General features: G+C 42.6%; 1 protein-coding gene across 3 annotated transcripts in view; it reads right to left on the bottom strand.

The window, feature by feature from the left end:
• The window catches only part of rnf144aa (ring finger protein 144aa), a 28,479-nt gene that overhangs the window by 9,614 nt on the left and 1,089 nt on the right, over positions 1-17,776 (bottom strand). For all 3 annotated transcript variants that reach the window (XM_076107714.1, XM_076107715.1, XM_076107716.1), the window contains 3 exons: positions 2,453-2,603; positions 1,569-1,673; positions 563-623 (listed from right to left, as the gene is read on the bottom strand). In XM_076107714.1, coding sequence (XP_075963829.1) covers positions 563-623; positions 1,569-1,673; positions 2,453-2,587 — 301 coding nt within the window. In that variant the 5' untranslated portion in view covers positions 2,588-2,603. The remainder of the gene's footprint in view (positions 1-562; positions 624-1,568; positions 1,674-2,452; positions 2,604-17,776) is intronic.

Below are 17,776 nucleotides of genomic sequence, written 5' to 3'. Positions count from 1 at the left end.
CGTACCAACCCAATTAGAATTTCTTCAAACAAAGTCCGGGAGGCTTTCCCTTTTATTTATATTTGATGGAAGCTTGTGTTGAGGGTTGAATACTACAGTACAAATCAGACAAATGTTAGGCCTCAATACCCATCACAACAATAATCCTTGCCTGTATAACTATTTGTGTTCCAGAACGGTATTGAATCCATCCTTTTTGGTGTCAGAAGTGAAAATTGAAACACTGAATTCGAAAGCAGTGGACTGCTGGTCAGCGCTAAAAGATTGAAGTCTACTGAGAAAAGGAGCATCGCTGGGATCTTTTCTTTTTGCTTTCCGCAGAAACCCTATGGCATAATTCCAGAGCAAAAATGTCCAAAGGGGGCCTAAATGATTGATTCCAGACAGAGTGAGCAGCAGCTCGGCTACACTTGCAAGACACGATCCCAATAAAACACAGTATCTTTGGCGAACAGGAGGGTCCACGTGAGTGTGCAATTGAAAGTCATTGCCCACACACCACCCACTGAGGAGCGCTGGACATAACACCGACGGGGCTGCGGCTGCTTTTTCGTTGACTCACCCCTTTCAAACTGAAGCTTCTTGTATCTCTGCATCATCTCCGTGGCCACCATGCACTCAATCTACGAAGGAGAGAAGAGATGAGAATTGGGGGGGGAGAGATAAGCATATTTATAGACAGAAGCAATTATACATTCAGTATGTGAATATCATTTCCAGAACGTCATATTCACATTTCTACACGATCAGAACTTACTAACGCAGGCCCGCTCAAGGTTAAATACAAACATTTAATGAGTCATGAAATGATCATTCAGGCTTTGTAAAAGAGCAGTGAGTTATGGGTGAGGGCGTTGCTGTCAGAGCAGACAGGGATGTGGCATTCTTTGCCTGAGTGGCAGGAGTAGCTGGGGTTCCATTAAGGGCCAGTGACACTGATTGATTAGAAGCATAAGGCTGTGGTGTGCTGTGCCATGCTGTGCCTACGGGCCTCCGAGACCAAGTGAGAGAGAGAGAGTCAGTGAGTCCATCAACCGCCTTGAGGATGAGGAACGCTTTTCCCTCAGATTGACCTCAGCTGCTCATTATAATGGAATAAACAGAGTGGCAGGTGGAGCGCCATGGTCATCTTCAGCTCTGAGGGGGTGTGTATACAAAAGCAATGGTACTTTATATGTGGGAGGGAAAAGAGCAGCATAATGGAAGGGTTGTGACATGGAAAAAAATTTGACCTGTGGAGATGACCTCCCAGCTGTTTCGCTCATTTCAAGCACATGCACTACCAGCTCTGCATGTGCTACATCTGCATGTACATGCAGAAGCTCTATGTACGTACAGACGTTTAATGCAAAATTCTGTACACTGCTGTGTGAAAATGAAAAGGGATAATTGTTTATGGAAATTTCTGCGGTGCTTAAGTCCAGTCTATCGGACATTATTAGACATATTCATGAGCCTGAGGAGCAGCAGGGAATTGTTTTGATATTGGCAACCAGTCACCACGTAAAGGGCAAGTTTAGACTAATGACAACCCAAGTAGAAATCTGACTTTTTCTTTTTATCAATACCTCATTTTCCTGCAAGTGTCCTCTTTTGGGACAGACAGAGTCTGGACAGCTAATTGCAGTTTCAAGGCCTTCTTTAATCAGGAGTTCCACATACTGCTTCAGGCACTGAGGAGAAACAGACAGAAAGACAAATAAAGCACTGAACATGTTCAATATCCAGTCAGTCAGATTGAAAAAAGAAAAAGAAATCAAACACACACACACAAAAACGTTGGTAAACAAAGACTGACATACGAGTCGCTCTTGATCGTGATCTCTGTCTGTCGCTTCAGAAAAAGCTAGCTAGCTAGCTAGCTAGCTAGCTAGCCAGCTAGCTAGCTAGCTAGCTGGCTGGTAAGGAAAATGGAGCACTCAAGAGCTAAAGAGCAAGACATTTGACTTAGGAGTTGGTGGAGACGAGACCAAAACAGACCTTTCACAGGAGTGAATGGTAGAATATTGCATTGGCTGTCAAGAAACACAACTCCAGATGAATGCTTGTGTTGTTGTGCGTCTGCTGAACGTTTAAATACACAATTGTTTGCAAACATGTTGAACTTTATCAGGCGATACAACTTTTTTGAATCAATGTAGCATTTATAGCAAAAAACTATTCGCTCCAACTGATCCTCTACGAAGCTGAGAAATCTAGTCTTGCACTAGTATTTCATTAGCTTATATTCTATGTTCATGAATTTTGCTACATTGTGATTTTTTTTTCTTTCTATTATTGTAATCAATTTAGAAATATCGGTTTTGCGCACTAACTTTTTTCACACTTCAGAGTATTTCTCAAATTAAAAAAAATATCTTTGATAGTGTATAACCTTGATTTTTGTGATCATTTATTTTTTACTTAAGTCATCATTGTGCTAAATGAAAAATGTGTAGAGTGTACCACTCACCAGTGTACAGAAGACACATTGGCACTGTGTGATGGTGGTCATCTGCTCCAGAGGGAACTCTCCAAGGCACAGCTTACATGAGACCAGGGGGTCCACGGCCAGCTCCCAGGTGGGACGGTACCGTGCCGTGGTCATCTTCAGCGCCACAGAGCTGAAACACAAAAGAAAGAGGTGGTGGGGGGGGAGACAGTGAGCTATGGTTAATAAAGCCAAATGCATCCTGACATTAAGTGAACAAAGTGGATTGGGTAATTCTCATAATCCTGCTGATGACAAAGAAAATCCTTAAAGAGCAAATATATGTGGCTCAGTTTGGTTTGCGTCCGTCTACATAATAGATCCAGAGTCCAAGCTGTGCTTTATTTGTAGCGACACAATTAGCATGACGGTATGAGCACAAACTGAAAATCCATTGCGAGTTGTGTCCTGTGTGCGTGCACACACACACAACCACCCAAACACACAGGCCTGCTATATGCAGAATGCCACCAGCTCTCATCCGTTAATTTTCATTCCAGGCCTCACACTGGCAAAAAGAAAAAAGATCCTAAAACTTGTGTAGCTATCTTCAGCTCCTTGTAACATTTTCACTTGGATGAAATAACACCTTTTTTTTCTTTCTTCACCGTGCGTCATCACGTCTCTTTTGCGATAGTCAGAGAGGGTTATTTTAGGCCGTCTCGTCTCACTCTCCTTCCCTCTGCAGCGTGAGAGCGAAGAGCACCCACTCAGCTGTTTACAGGAAGTGGTACCGAGCACACAACGTCAACACAGTCAAGCTCTCCCCACGCTGCTTAGCAACCGGCCGAGGGAGGATTTCGGAGATGGATCGGAGGGAGAGAAGCATGGCAGAGGAGTAGAGACCGAGAGAGACACAGGTTTGCTTTCACCGGTCATGGTACGGTCTGCTGTTCACAAACATACAAGAAGAGGACGGCGAGGAGATGAGTTGAAGAGACTCTTGTGCTTCATACATGTGCTAACATAAAAATAAAAATGAGATGGGGAACAATCTGTTGTAGTAATAATGCAAATCCAGGGATCAATGTGATGGGGTGCAGCCTTTGGTGCAAGGTGGCGTGTCAAGAAGAACACATGTCTCCATCTAATTTCATAACGTTATTCTTTTGTCCCAACGTAAGACAAAAATACAGCGTGTGTGCTATCAGTAAGATGGTAAGTAAGTCACCTCTCCTACTGCTGCTCAAGGAGAGAGGAAGATTCCCAAATGGAGACTTCAGTGAGGATACACGAGTACATCCTATGTGGAAGTCTATCATCAGAGACACAATCATTGAAAATGCTGTGAGTGACTGGATACTGCAGTTGGTGAGGTGAAGTATCCAGCTTTTTTATCCAGTTTTGTCAAACTACAGCAGAGATGGAAGAAATAGCAGCAGAAATGTAGGTGTCACAATATCTTTTTCCTTATTCATCATTTAGACAAATATATTGGATGCGAGTTAAGTGAGGGTTTCAGAAGCCAGATGGCATCTTCTTTTCACTCATTTATCATACACAGTCAAGGAGATTAATAGTCTTTTTTTTGGTTATTTTATTAAACTACCAACTACACTAAATCAACAATTCCAACACATGAGACCAGCCTCATTATACTTATTTAGGAATAAATAAATCTACAAGAGGAAAAACTTGAAGAAAGAAAAAATAACTGTAGATGGAAGAATGAAAAAGACAATAAAGAGAAAGGAAACTGCTTGTCAGAAAGTGCAGATTCAAGTGACTTGCAAAATATTTCATTACATTGCGTAAACAACTAGATTTACTGCCTCACGGTTGAGCCTCTGCCAACCAGTCAAGAAGCAGTTTTATGTCTCTCCAAAATGTCATCACGTCAACATTTTATCATGTTAGACATTTGTGTGAAATTAATTAGCATGTCAATTCTTGAGTTATGGCCCAACAACGTGTTTTGTGAATTCACAGTGACCTTTGACAACAACATTCTAATCAGTTCATCCCTGAGTCCAAGTGGACGTTTGTTCCATGTTTTTAGAAATTCCCTGCAGGCATTCCTAAGATATTGCTTTCACAAGAATATTACAGACGCCAGAACACATAACGCCTCCCGCCACAGCTGTCCACAACGACTCTAAAACAAGACGGTACAGAGCAGGTGATCCAGCTGTGCACCTGTTCTCTCAGTCAAGGAAAAAGTGTCTCATTTGAGGAAATGTGATTCCCTCAATTCTTCCTCCTTCGCACCGAGCAGGTGGACGGAGGAGAAATTGCGACGTGGGAAAGAACGAGATGCAACTCATGTCTGACTCACTCAAATCACCTGACATTCATCCATCTATCCACCATCTATTACGCCGACCAGAAAGCACCGAGTGGTGAGGAAGCTCTATTGTGTAGGTGCTGAGCTCGTATACAAAAGTTTAAATGGCAATTTGTTACCATGACGGAGCCAAGGACTTACAAACATGACCCTCTGGGGAGTGTGTGTGGGGAAGAGTGTGCTTTGGTGGTCCAAGATAATATGTGGACGGAAGACGACGTGAAGTAATTAAATCCAAAATTGGAAATGAGCCATATTTAAGTAGTTGAGTGCAAACGAGCAGTATGTGGCAGCTTTAAAGCAATTCTGAAATGAAGCATGAGTGAAGGGATACAAGTAGAGGTTACAGGAGCAACAGCCATTAAAATGTCAACCTGATATAATCTAACAATACTATTCTGCCAACATGGGCAAACTTCACAGACAAAGAGGGAGACACGGGGCCAATACAAATACGAGAGCCTGGCAAACCTCATCAACGCCTCTGTGGTAGAGTCTGAAAACTTTACAGCGGATGACTTGAGTAAGACAGCTGTTCCACAAGGACTGAAATGAGTGTTTCTTTATCTGCCTCCATGTCTAAGCTGCAGGACTCCAGTAGCCCAGTGGCAAAAGAAACAGACGGTGAAAAGTAATTTGCACTTTACTGTGCAGGACTTTCAGGAAGACTTTCAGTGTCTGCTTTTACATCCAAATCAGTTTCTCTCCTGCCACACTTTATATTGGTTGTGCTAATACTGACAGACTGGGTCGATGGGGACAAATGAAATTGTTTTGTAAGAATGGCCTGTGGAGAGGAGAGGAACGGGAGGGGGAGGGGGAGAGAGCAACAAAGGGGAAAATGAGTTTTCATGAGAAAAGGTGGTGCAGTGCCATCCTTCTGCTGCATTATTAACTAGATGGTCCATTATCACGAAGAAACACACACACACACACACACATCATATTCCGAGCAATGATACAGCGCATGCAAGCCTCTCATGCGCAGTGTGTGCTCATTTCAAATATAGCCCTCCTGAATACCATACATCTAAAAAAAGGTCAGGCCAGAGAGCTAGAGATCAATAAAGCGGGAGTCAGAAGTCAAACATCCATTCTGAGCAGTGGTCAACACGCGTCAGTCATCAGTCTGAAGGGGCTACACACTCATAGCTTCCCCGGCTACAGCAGCACTTATGCCGTAATGACTCCATAACCAAGAGACAAAAGGCGCACACACACACACACACACACACACACACACACACACACACACAGACATGCATTAAGAATCCATTGCATAACAGGGGTGGAAATGGTCATGTAGGAGCAATGGAGGAGAACTTCTCTGGGGAGCTAGAAGTGATTTTTTTTATCCATCTACGCCTACATCATATATGCTGTGTGAAATAAAAGGTCAATTGCAGAAAAACATAGACGTATATGACACCAAAAAACACTCGCATGGATACACACAGCAATAACAGTAACACACAGTGAACCTAGCATTAGCACAACACCAAAGGCAAAATCTAATCTCAAAAGCAAACTGGCCAAAAACCCACATCACTAATTTCCCTCAGTCCAGTAATGTCAACTGCTGCTTACGAGGGCCATGATAGAAGACCAGACAAAGACTTACACACATACAGTAGAAGCATTTTCTATGTGGAAAGGACTGGCTTCCATAAATCCTCATTTTCATAGTCGGTCTGATTCAATTTATGGATAACAAGCCGCTTCCAAGAGAGAGCTCAGATTGCCCGGAGCTGTTCTAAAGCAACAGTTCTAAAACACTACTTGTCAACACATGGTTTGATGGGTAAAGTGCAGATATTGCAGAATACTGTAAGTTTATTTATTGATCATGTTTGTGTAAGCCAGCAACACTCAAGGCCTGATTTATTATCACAGCAAATTGAAATTCTGACATCTGATAATGATCGGAAATGTCTTTTAAGTACAAAATTACTGTGTCATTAGTCAATAAAGAAAAACTTCTGATTTGCTATTTTTGTACACGGTTCTAAATTGAAAACTCTTTTATGTTGGACTGTTGGTGCTCAAAACAAGCAATCTGAAGATGTCAGGCTCTGGTCAATAAAACGTTATAAATGCCCATTACAGTTTTCCAGACAAGTAATTGAAGAAACGATCAACAGATTAATATTTAATTTGATCTAGGAAGGATTAATTAACATCACAACCATAGTGGTTTGCCGTTGCTCTCCGTTTTCATACCAGACCCTGTTCTGCATTCAAATAAATGCTTCTTCCAAGTATACAAAGAAAACAATGACATGCAAATTCTAACGTGAATAGACAAGAGATACAGGATGAAGCCTCACGCTGCATAGCCACGCAGGCTCCGTCCAAGAGGAACTAAACCCAACTAAGTGCTCTCAATGCACCAGTGTGTACACTCTACATTGCCATTGGTCCTACAGAGGAGAGAGAGAGAGATCACTGCAAAAGATGTGTCATCATATAATGTCACAATGCATTGCATAAGCCTCTATTTATATACCTCACCTATGGCTGGTGTGAAAGACAGCATGCTAACAACTGTCAGCAGAGCTGGGAGTGGGAGCAGCCCACACGTTGTTCACACTCATTCTCTTGCACACACACACACACACACACACATAGATGATGATTCTTTCAACACAGGCACAGAGACGTCCTTCAGCTGATTTAGAAGAATGTGCCGTCAACCGATTATAGACAAGTCGGAGAGAGTGCAAAGGACGCAAACTGAAGACCAGCTAGAGAAGAAGGCGGGGCCGCTGCTGGAAAAAAGACTGAGACCATATTCTATCTTAAGTCTGGGGACTAGCCAATACAGTAGATGTTGAAGTGTGTCCTCACTGGCTGCAGCAGAATGAATGTAGTAAGAAGCATGATATGGTACCAGCTGACTCAAACTGTCTTTGTCCCGACTGGCCTTATAAGTGAAACCAAATCTAATCTCAAGTTGACTCTTCTGTCTGGCACACTGCTACAATCATTTGCTGTGGTCTCACTGGAATTGCAGCTGTAACTTCATTCAACAAATACATCTGAGGAATCACAAAGCATGTGAATTCATTCACCTCAAAATCCATGTATATTGAATCTGAGGGGAGGTCAGGATCTGTAATAGGCACTTAGTGATCCTGCCGTCTGCTTTTCCCTTCCCTGTTCCTTCCTGCCATTCCTCCCTTAACAGCCCTGCCCTGCTCTCCATGACCAATTAGAAGGGTCTTTAAGTTTCACTTATGTCACATCCTCCCTGTGTCCACTGATGCAGAGAAAAGGAGAGAGAAAGAGAAAGCGAGAGGGAAAGAGAAAGCGAGAGAGAAAAGGAGAGAAAGCGAGAGAGAAAGAGAACGCGAGAGGGAAAGAGAAAGCGAGAGGGAAAAGGAGAGAAAGCGAGAGAGAAAGAGAAAGAGAGAGAGCGAGAAAGAGAAAGAGAAAAGGAGAGAGAGAGAAAGAGAGAGAGAAAGAGAAAGAGAGAGAGAGAGCGAGAAAGAGAAAGAGAAAAGGAGAGAGAGAGAAAGAGAGAGAGAAAGAGAAAGAAAGAGAGAAAGGACAGCAGCAATGTGCCACTTTTGTATATTTTCCAGAATCCCTTGGCTGGCCTTTACTGCCTGCCATTACTTCTTGTCACCTGGTTGTGAACGCTCTCAGTGGGCAACGGCACAAACAGGCAGAACAGATCACAAAGACACTAGATGGACAGAAGCAAACTGCAGACTGAAGCAAAGGATCCCATCCCCCCCCCCATTAGGAATTAGAGAGTAAGAAATTGATTGAATCTGCCACGTGATCCTCACAAAACAAATTTCCTCTATGAAAGCGTTATTAGAAACACATGTTCAGCTTACCCAAAATAAAAACAATGATCAGAATCAGATTATTTAAATGAAAGTCTACTCCTGCTTCACTCGGCCCGTTCTTCAACAAATGGCTGAACAAACGTCAAGAGATTCAACATAAGAATTTGCACAACTTAGTGTTTTCTGGACGACATGAATTAGAGTTAAAGAATTAAAGATAATAAATGCAATTTCACCTTTTGTTGTGTTTGAGAGTACATTTTGAGGCAGTACATTATAGTGCTATACTGCACTGTAAAGGTGTTCTTCTTATTCTTTTCATTCCGTCCGCTAGTATTATTTTATACACCCAGCATATACATTGCAAAGTGTTTCTGTTGCATTACAAGCTACACCTACATTAGACAACAACTTACATACAACACTACTATCATTAAATCCTCCGCATCTTGCAGGGAGCACTGCAGTGAACCACCTTTCGATGGCCGCCTGGAGAATAACTGATCGCAATCCACCCAACACAAGGTACGGAGTTAACAACGTATACCTTTTACTAGAGAGGCATCAATCTGTGGAAACAGATCTCTCTCATATAGCCGAAAGACGTACCATGTCAAAGCCTTACAATAAAATGTACAGCACATAACCTATGGCCACATACACAGCGATGATTTGAGGCACATATTTTGCCCTTTTCTGGATAGTAGTCAACATCTTCTGTATTATTCATACAGTAATAAATGATTCCTCCTGAATGGTCGTGCAAATGCTATTTAAGGAATCAATCAAGTCAAAATATGTAATAAAATGAATTACCCGTCAGTAAATTTGCAACACTCAATATGTTAACATAGTTTATGTCCTTGGTGCACTATCAAAATAAAATCAATGTGAGACATGTCCCCACATTGACAAGGCAAGGTCTTGTCTGATGGGAAAATACCATTGATAAATCATGCCAGCGTCTATTTCTAGCATGTTTTTAGGCAGAATGTAGGTCACGGGTGTATATGGGCCATAGGGTGATGAAGATCATACAATAGATACAAAGCCATGACCCACATACTCCATCCACTAACCCAAATTCATAACCCAGAGCACACACACAGGGACTTTATTTTTGGGACAGCTCAATTGCTGAATGTGAAAGGTGACATGCCTTCATGAGGGGGACAGCAGTTGGGGACGGTCTCCGTCTGTCCTTGACATGGCGGGGGAGCGCTAAGAGGATAGCTTAGAGTGGTGATAGGCCTAGATTTTTCCAAGCCCTGGGGAGTTACACAATGAACTAGATGTATTTTGGCTTTGTGAGCGGCATGAGGAAGCTATTTGTGTGCGTATATATTTGTGTGTGTGTGCGCGTTTGTATCGTGGTGTCAAGGAAGTCAAAGTCAGTTTTGCAGTGTGGGCCAGACAGGCGCTGACAGTGGTCATGCCTGGGTATGTAGGACAAAAAACCTGTCTCATGCCTACTTGGTCTTTTGCCATTTTTCTGCTGCAATGCAAGCTGAATATCCCCTCTCTAAGCAGAGTATACAGTTACTGCAGGGGCTGCGATTGGTCTGCAGCTGGTCTGTATTTACTTAAAGTTGGGCTTGTTGAAGGCTAAACCGGCTGGAGAAATAGCTAAATTAACTTCTTTTTTTTTCTCAGTCATGCTCAATGTATTTCTTCTGATCTAGCACATGGTTTCATCTTTCTCACAACTGTTGCTACAGCTCTCTATCAATGAGTGAATGAGAAATGTTAACATGATGTAGTGATGATCATATCAGTAGAACCTGTAGAACACTCGGACAAAGAAGTAGAGTGTGGCCTCAAGGACCAGGTTATTCTCTTAGTAGCACAAACAAATTCCAGAAAAATGGCAAATCTGCAGTCAATTCACAAGTTACACTGGCTTAATAGTCATTATGTCTGCATCTGTGTCAACAGGCAGAGTAAACTCTGGGAGCACACACAGCTATAAACACATTTACCAGGAAACACTGGAGATAAAAGCCCCACAGCGTTAATGCCACTCAGTTGTAGAAACCGTAAAGATGCCCGAAGACAAAAGACAGAAATAAAGCAGAACTAAAACAGAGTTGGGATAGAAAAAATAAAAAATAAAATTAAAAAAAAAGAACGAAAAGAAAGCGGAAGGAAGATGGGGAAGGAAACAAAATGATAATGCAAAACAGAGTGAAATAGGGCAAAAAGGGAAAAGACAGACAGTAAACCCAAGTAATCATGTGAAATTATAATTAAAAAAGTACAATTTTCCACACCCCTGTAAGCCTCCCAAGTGCACTTCTAAAGAGTATCCCCACACCCCAGATAACTTCTCAGTACCTGGAGGAGACAGAAACCACACGCTGCTGGTCTGATTACACGAGAAAGATGGCGGACTTGATGACCTACTGGTGGGCAACGTGCACAGAGCAAGAGGCTGTTGACTGAGGCAAGAGGCTTCTTTGCCACAAAGTCTTATTGTTCAGGGCTTCATGTACTGAACAAAGGGCGACAATATACAGTTGAGTCAGAGTATAACAAAGAACATACAAAACAAAGACAGATAGAAGAAATTCCTTACTGGAGGGAGAGTGCTATATCGCAAACTCTCCCCTCCAAAAAGACATTCAGGCTCACATAGTGCATCAGAAGCTAAGTGAAGACGACAGCCTATTTGTATTGACGGATGCAGAGAGCCTTGTCACTCATTGCGCTACAGCTTCACTCGTTGAGTTTACATGCACACTATAACCAGATTACAGAGAACAATCTGATTAAGACGCACAATCTTTCATACACCCAATCCAGCCATTTCTTTCCTAACACCATGAAGCTGCTCAGCTCAGCTGGCTATAAACATGTTTGGCCTCAACTGCTCTGTGTGTTATCATGGGAAGTTATATTTAGTTTAGTTATACCCATCCATCGAGAATTCCCTCTGTACTTCCATCCAAAAACGGAATCAAACAAAAATAAACTGGCAAACCTCACTGTTTTGAAACTCACTCAGTTTTGTTGGTTAATGTAGTTGGCTTAATCCTTATTTTTCCATAGTATTTTTTTCCTGCCAGGTTGTTTTTGTTCATCTTTGAAGTAAACCCTCAAAAGAATGAATTGTGAATTTCTATCCAAAATAACACGCGGAAAAAAGAACAAACTCATCAATCCCACTTGGTTGTTTATTAATTAGGGCTGAATAGATTTAAATGGACGGTTATTTTCTCCAAAGAAATCTAAATTCACATCAACACGGCAAACAAAACACACGGTCACACCCACATAGGGCTGAAAACCACAGGCTGCCTGAAAGTGACGTAACTGGTGGATCCTTTAGCACATTGCTGGCAGCGTTTCTGAAAGAAAAAGAAGAGGCATTTGGCTGCACGCCAAAAAAAAAGTGTGGCAGCCCATAAAAAAACCTATTATTAGAGTCACACAAACAGATGATAAATAGGACATTTGCTGTCAATTCATTACCAACGCATGTATCCAGTCAAGCTTACAAAACTCCTAATGATTAAACAAAATGTTTAAAAATAAAAGTATTGCTTTTGCAGGTGACTTCTTGTACATGACATGAGGAGGTGGCACATTCAGCGCGTGATGGCACATCTTCACTTTTAATGTTTATACTGCCTCATCAGCTTTATCACAAGCATACACAAAAATGGGGACAAATCCATTATTTTACCACACAAGGCTTAACTGTTGTTACGCATATGCCGGCTAAAAGAACCGAGCAGGTCATGGCAAGTACTGCAATCAGCTTACACAAGGAAAGAAGTACAGAACACATGCAGTTTTACCTCACTTTAAAAGTGATTGCATAGCACTGATTGACACACTTAAATGATGCAATGCTACATCAACAGTTGTGTCCTTTCACCGAAATGAGAACACGACATAACTACTGCCAAACTAACGAGCGTGACTGCTGCATGGTGAGGACTGTTGTCCCTTCACTGGACAACAGAGTTCCCATGGTCTCAGGAGGAGAGAGCCACTCCAACAGAGAGCCACTCAGAGCCTTAACTGCAGGGGGTATGGCGACACTCTCACCAGCAGTGGGCAAAGCAAATCACAAGCAATTTCAGTAATCGCTTGAGTTGTTGTAATGCAGACAAAACAAATGCGTATAGACTCAAGGATTTTCACATTTTGTGTCATCATCCCAGGATCTCAGGCATCATTTTCTTTGCCATCTTCCTTCAGTCTCCATGGAGACTGACATATCATCTTCCACAGAGGGCTCTCTCACATCGTATATATATTTCACCACAACAGCACATTCTGGCTCCAACTTATTGTTCTGCCCTCCACCCGCATCTTTTGGTGTTTGGTGAGCTGCTGCCTTGTAAAGCAAACCCAGTCTCTTGAGTCCCAGTGCAGGAGAACGAGATGGAGGAAGCCAAAAACTATCTTCGGAAATGCGCTGGCGTCCTGTTGTTGGGTTTGACGTAGATACACAAAAAGGATGTAAAGCCACCAAAAGTGAGGAGAGGAAACACTCCAAAGACAGAGAGGTCTGTCTCTCTGTGACTTTACCTATCAAACGAGTGTAGTGTAGTGTAGTTGCATTCATCTAATCAAGTTGTTCAATGAATGAAATTGTAATGCAAACACTTTGCTGGTTGCTTGGCCTTATGTAAGACTTTATAGCCCATATTTAGACATTAGGGCTCAACACTAAGTTTAAAAGCGATTGCCAGGCTGGCAACCAGGATTCAGCTTAGTCATCTAATATTTTGAGTAATTCAGATATTCTGCAATTATATATGTCAGCTTAATAACGAACATGTATACATGTGATGTGTATGCTGTACCTGCTTTGCAGCTCAAAGAGGCCGGGATACTTCAGAAATGTCCCTCTTTGTTTCTTGTTGACATTCATCTGTTTTTTTGTCAGTTGAATCAATATGCACATTCATTTGCGATGTTGACAGGTTAGTCAAACCTTTCACCACAGTCGAGAACAGATGCCTGTGCGCAAGCGAGTAAACACACCAACGCACCTGCAGCGTTACCTCATGCGTTACCTGTACTGTCGAGCCCGAGGCCGTTACATATCGTCTTCTTCAGGTTTAAGATGTCTAGTCAGCCAGAATGCAGGTCGAGCTGCCACAAGTGAGGCACTCACTTTCATTGTTGGGACATAACGGATTACACTACAGGGATGTCAGACAGTAATCATCATGGGAGGAAATTGTTATCAGTATTGATGATTAAACTATTTTCAGATAACCCGACAGAGCTGTAGTCTTATTATCCTTCCTAGGGCCATGAGACTGCAGGCCAAAGAGCCAACATTGATGAAGGCAAGCTGATCTGCGTGTACATGAAACACCACAGAAGGACAACAGCATATAGTTTACTATGTTATCAACATGAAATCAAACCCCATTTTTATGTCATCTATGGTACGCCTTTTATTCTGCAATGGCCTTTCAATGCATCTGCATTCAGAATTATTTTTCTATACTGCGAAAGTAGTGGTGGAGTCCATCACTCCCCCACTGGGTTTAGATTGCTTACCTAGGGAGGGATTCACAGGAACAGTGACTGTTTGTCAAAGATGTGTCCACAAAACAAGACAGTGGTGGTTTTCTGCATTTTCTGGACAGACACTTGTTTTTAATTTTCCCAAAGTATAATGGAACAAGAAGGAGCAGCTGCAGTGAGCTGTTAGAGTTGTAGGCAACAGGCTGCGCACCTCCAAAAGGTGTTAAGAGTCACGACTGAGACCAGAGTGTATCGAGACCAAAACGAGACCAAGACTTTGAGGGGTCCAAGTTAAGACCTTGCAAGAAGAGCATGCAAACCATAGGCACTCCCCAAATTGACACCAGAATTGGTTTGGCTGCCAGCTGAACAGAAACACAAGTTGCTCCTCTATTATATACCTGACAAAGTAGCTGCTACAGGAGTGTTTGATCTTGTGTTTTAAACCCTACTTGCCGTTACCACGGTAACCACTGATGTTGCCAAATCAAGCAGCACCGAAATCTCAAGGATTACAACGTTAAATCTATGTTCTTGTTTAAGTGGTCTTGATATAAGGCTAAGAAGTGTCTCCAGTGATTAGATAGCTACTGTGTTCCAAGCATTAGTCAGGCCCTCACAGAGGGAAACAAACTAGCAAGAGGTTTAGGCGAACCTAAGTAGTAATGTAATCAATGACCTGTCCTGAAATGGCTACTTTTAATAGGCATTGTGCGGTTCATCCGTTTTCTTCCCCCATGGTATTCATGCCAGGTTTCACCAGCTTTTGGCTCACAACTGGCACTTCCAGATCCCGGCCTACCTCCTGACTCATCTTCTTCTACTTCAGTTTGAGGTTTTCAGAGAGTGACTTTCAGCAGAGTGCGAGCCTGCAACGCGTTTATCCTGCTGCTTTTTATTCGTAGGTGGGGAGCATAGATACTATGATAGAGAAAGACGTAGTAAGAACAGAGAGTTGGCTCATTCCCAGTCGAGTCGGAGCGCGAGATGTACCCCGTTAATGAACATGAAGCATCATTTGTTGTTGGCCGATAGTCTATTGATAGTCTGTGTGTGGGACAGATGCCAAAACTGGAACTGGAAACTTTTTTTTAGAAAGATTTTCTAAATTTCATTCCTTCCTGTAAAACTCCATTATAGCTGCATTGGAAATATCCTGACATAATGATGTTGCATTATCTATTTTCAGGCCGTTTGCTGCAGGAGTCAGTAAAATCTGCCAGCAAATAAAAATGTATCCAGAGTTGCAATGGCATCCGTTTCTAATCTGTTGGCTGTGGCCCTCATTAGGCACTCAGGCAGTATGTATAGATGGAAGGAGCTAAAGTATCATGGCTTGAAAGCCCCTTGACAGTCAGCATGACGCATACAGAGTATGAGTTTCCTATACAAGTTGAAATTTACCTTTTTTTTTTTTCTAATGTCTGACAAAATCAAACATATAATTGTTAAAGCACAGAGGCAAAACCTGGATGTTCAGATGAAGTTCACTTCCTTTCTTGTCTAAAATGACTTGACTCTCGCTTGCTTGTCTGCGTGATACTCTCCCAACCCCCAAAGGGCTTGCTGCAATTTACACAATCCTGAAATCCTAAATCTTGCAGAGTGTCAGACGGTCAGCAGAATCGGTGGTGCACTTATTACATAACAGCGTCTCACTTTACCCGACCCTACCAGTCTGAGAAAACAGAGCCCACGGAAGAAGCACGGCACACGAGAGCGCCGCATAATGCTCTCATAACAATCCCCGTCTCATCCCGACTGGCTGGATACAAGCCATAACACACAGAGCTAAAGCGCTCTCTGAGCAGCGAACATCATTTACAGCAGCTATTTACAACTAAAATGATTGCATTGTTGACTGTCTGGTTCACACACAAACACACACACACACAGAGTACCTGGAAACCGGCACCACCCTTGAACACTCTCTAAAACCCTGCTGAAATGGCATTTTAGATGTTGCATAACGCTTGGCACCCAGACTGCACAAAGGCAGACTACAACCCCTGGAGTCAGATTACACCAAAATGTCTCATCTAGATGTGCAGATGTTTAGGAGTAATTCAACAAGTGTACTCTGCAGTAATGTCCTGCGTATATCTGAGACAGCTTAGCGTCTTTAGAAATGGCAGATTTAAATTCCCGGAAAGCCCTGCCCTCACAGACGGGTAACTGACACCAATTCGAGTTTTAATTACTGGTTAAGTGTATTTAAACACAACGGGTGTCACATTTCTAGATCAACTCCCGTCTCAGGCTGACTAATCTCCTTAACATTAGATGCTGCTGTGCGAGCTACAGTCGAGCTATAACTCTCACACAGGCAGATGGCCTCTTCAGGTCTGGAAAACCAAAAGCAATTCCTTGTTTACTCCCCAGACACACTTGTGTGATTGCAACAGAATGCAACATGACATCCTAGGAATCAAGCAGCAGAATGTATTTACAGTGAAAAGCAGAAATATTGCAGCTACAAGCCCTGCTGTACTATTTTCATCCATAAAAAAAAAAACTACAAATCTGTCAGGGGGCTCTCTTTTGCAGAACAGTTTGAAGATTGCGCAAAAAAAAAAAAAAAAAAAAAAAAAAAAAAAAAAAAAAGGGGCCCAATCCAAAACTGAGTCAATGCAAAACAAATCCAGTGACAAACTCTCCTGGAATCCGAATATCTGTTATGTTTACCGAAGTGCCTTATCATCACCATCACAATAACATAATCAGCAGAGATCCTTTTCAAAACGCAGCAGTAATATGACTCAGTACACGGCGATGCCAAAAGGTCAGGCAGCCCCGTGAAAGGCTTAGCTAAACGAGTGTTTACCGAGAGAGGGCCTGGGCTTTGTGAGGCCGTCCCCCTCCTTGTCTATACAAAGTGCGCTTCATGCGTGCCCGCCTGAGAACGTACGCGTTTCCGTTTACATTCAGCCTGGTGTATTCTCGACCTGTACTCCCTCTGGACTGGAATGGCACACTGAGTTCTGGGCATCCTAACTTCATTCCCTCTCACTCTTAAGTAAACTCATCTCACACTTTCCCCAGGGAACGGGCTGATGGCTGACTGCTGCTGCTGCTGCTGCTGCTGCTGGTCACAGGAATGTGTTGCTGTTTTGTACAAGACCAGCTTTCTCTTGTTTTGAACAAATCTGCAGCAGCAGCAGCAGCAAAGTAGTGGCTTGATGCATTTATTCCCCCAATGGGACAAGCTCTTGCTGAGGGGGAGTGGAAAAAAGTGCATCACAACATCGACTGCATGTCAGTCGAATTCAACATTCTCTAAATGTGTGTGTGAGAGAGAGAGAGAGAGAGTGAAAGTGTGTGTTTCACTTTGTAGCTCCTGTGATACGGCTAGAAGCATTAAACAGGAGAGAGATCAGTAGCGCTCGATGACAGGGATCTTACAAGCCAAGGTTTGTTGTTCAAGCTGCCCCAGGGACAACAACCCGGCACTCGAACACACAATTTTGAGGTGAACCAGTTTTTTCTCTCCACATAGTGACCTCCGACATCAGATTGACTTTTTACAGGATGCGGACATTTTAGCTTTCTTAGCTGAAAATGATAGAGAAAATACAAACACGTTAGCCTACCTGTGAGCAGATAAGAAGAGAGATGAGAACACGGTGTACAGGTAAGACAGACATTAGAAATGTATTTCAGGTAGACACACACACACACACAGGAAAACTCGGTTTGTCTAGTAGCCTGGTTCCATAGCGTTGCCTGTAATCT

The sequence above is a fragment of the Anarhichas minor genome, unplaced genomic scaffold (genome assembly GCF_050575085.1).
Source record: "Anarhichas minor isolate MPS153535 unplaced genomic scaffold, ASM5057508v1 ptg000040l, whole genome shotgun sequence".
NCBI classification, from domain to species: domain Eukaryota; kingdom Metazoa; phylum Chordata; class Actinopteri; order Perciformes; family Anarhichadidae; genus Anarhichas; species Anarhichas minor.
The sequence above is the reverse complement of the archived record's forward strand: the minus strand, read 5'-3'. Positions and strand labels throughout refer to the sequence as shown.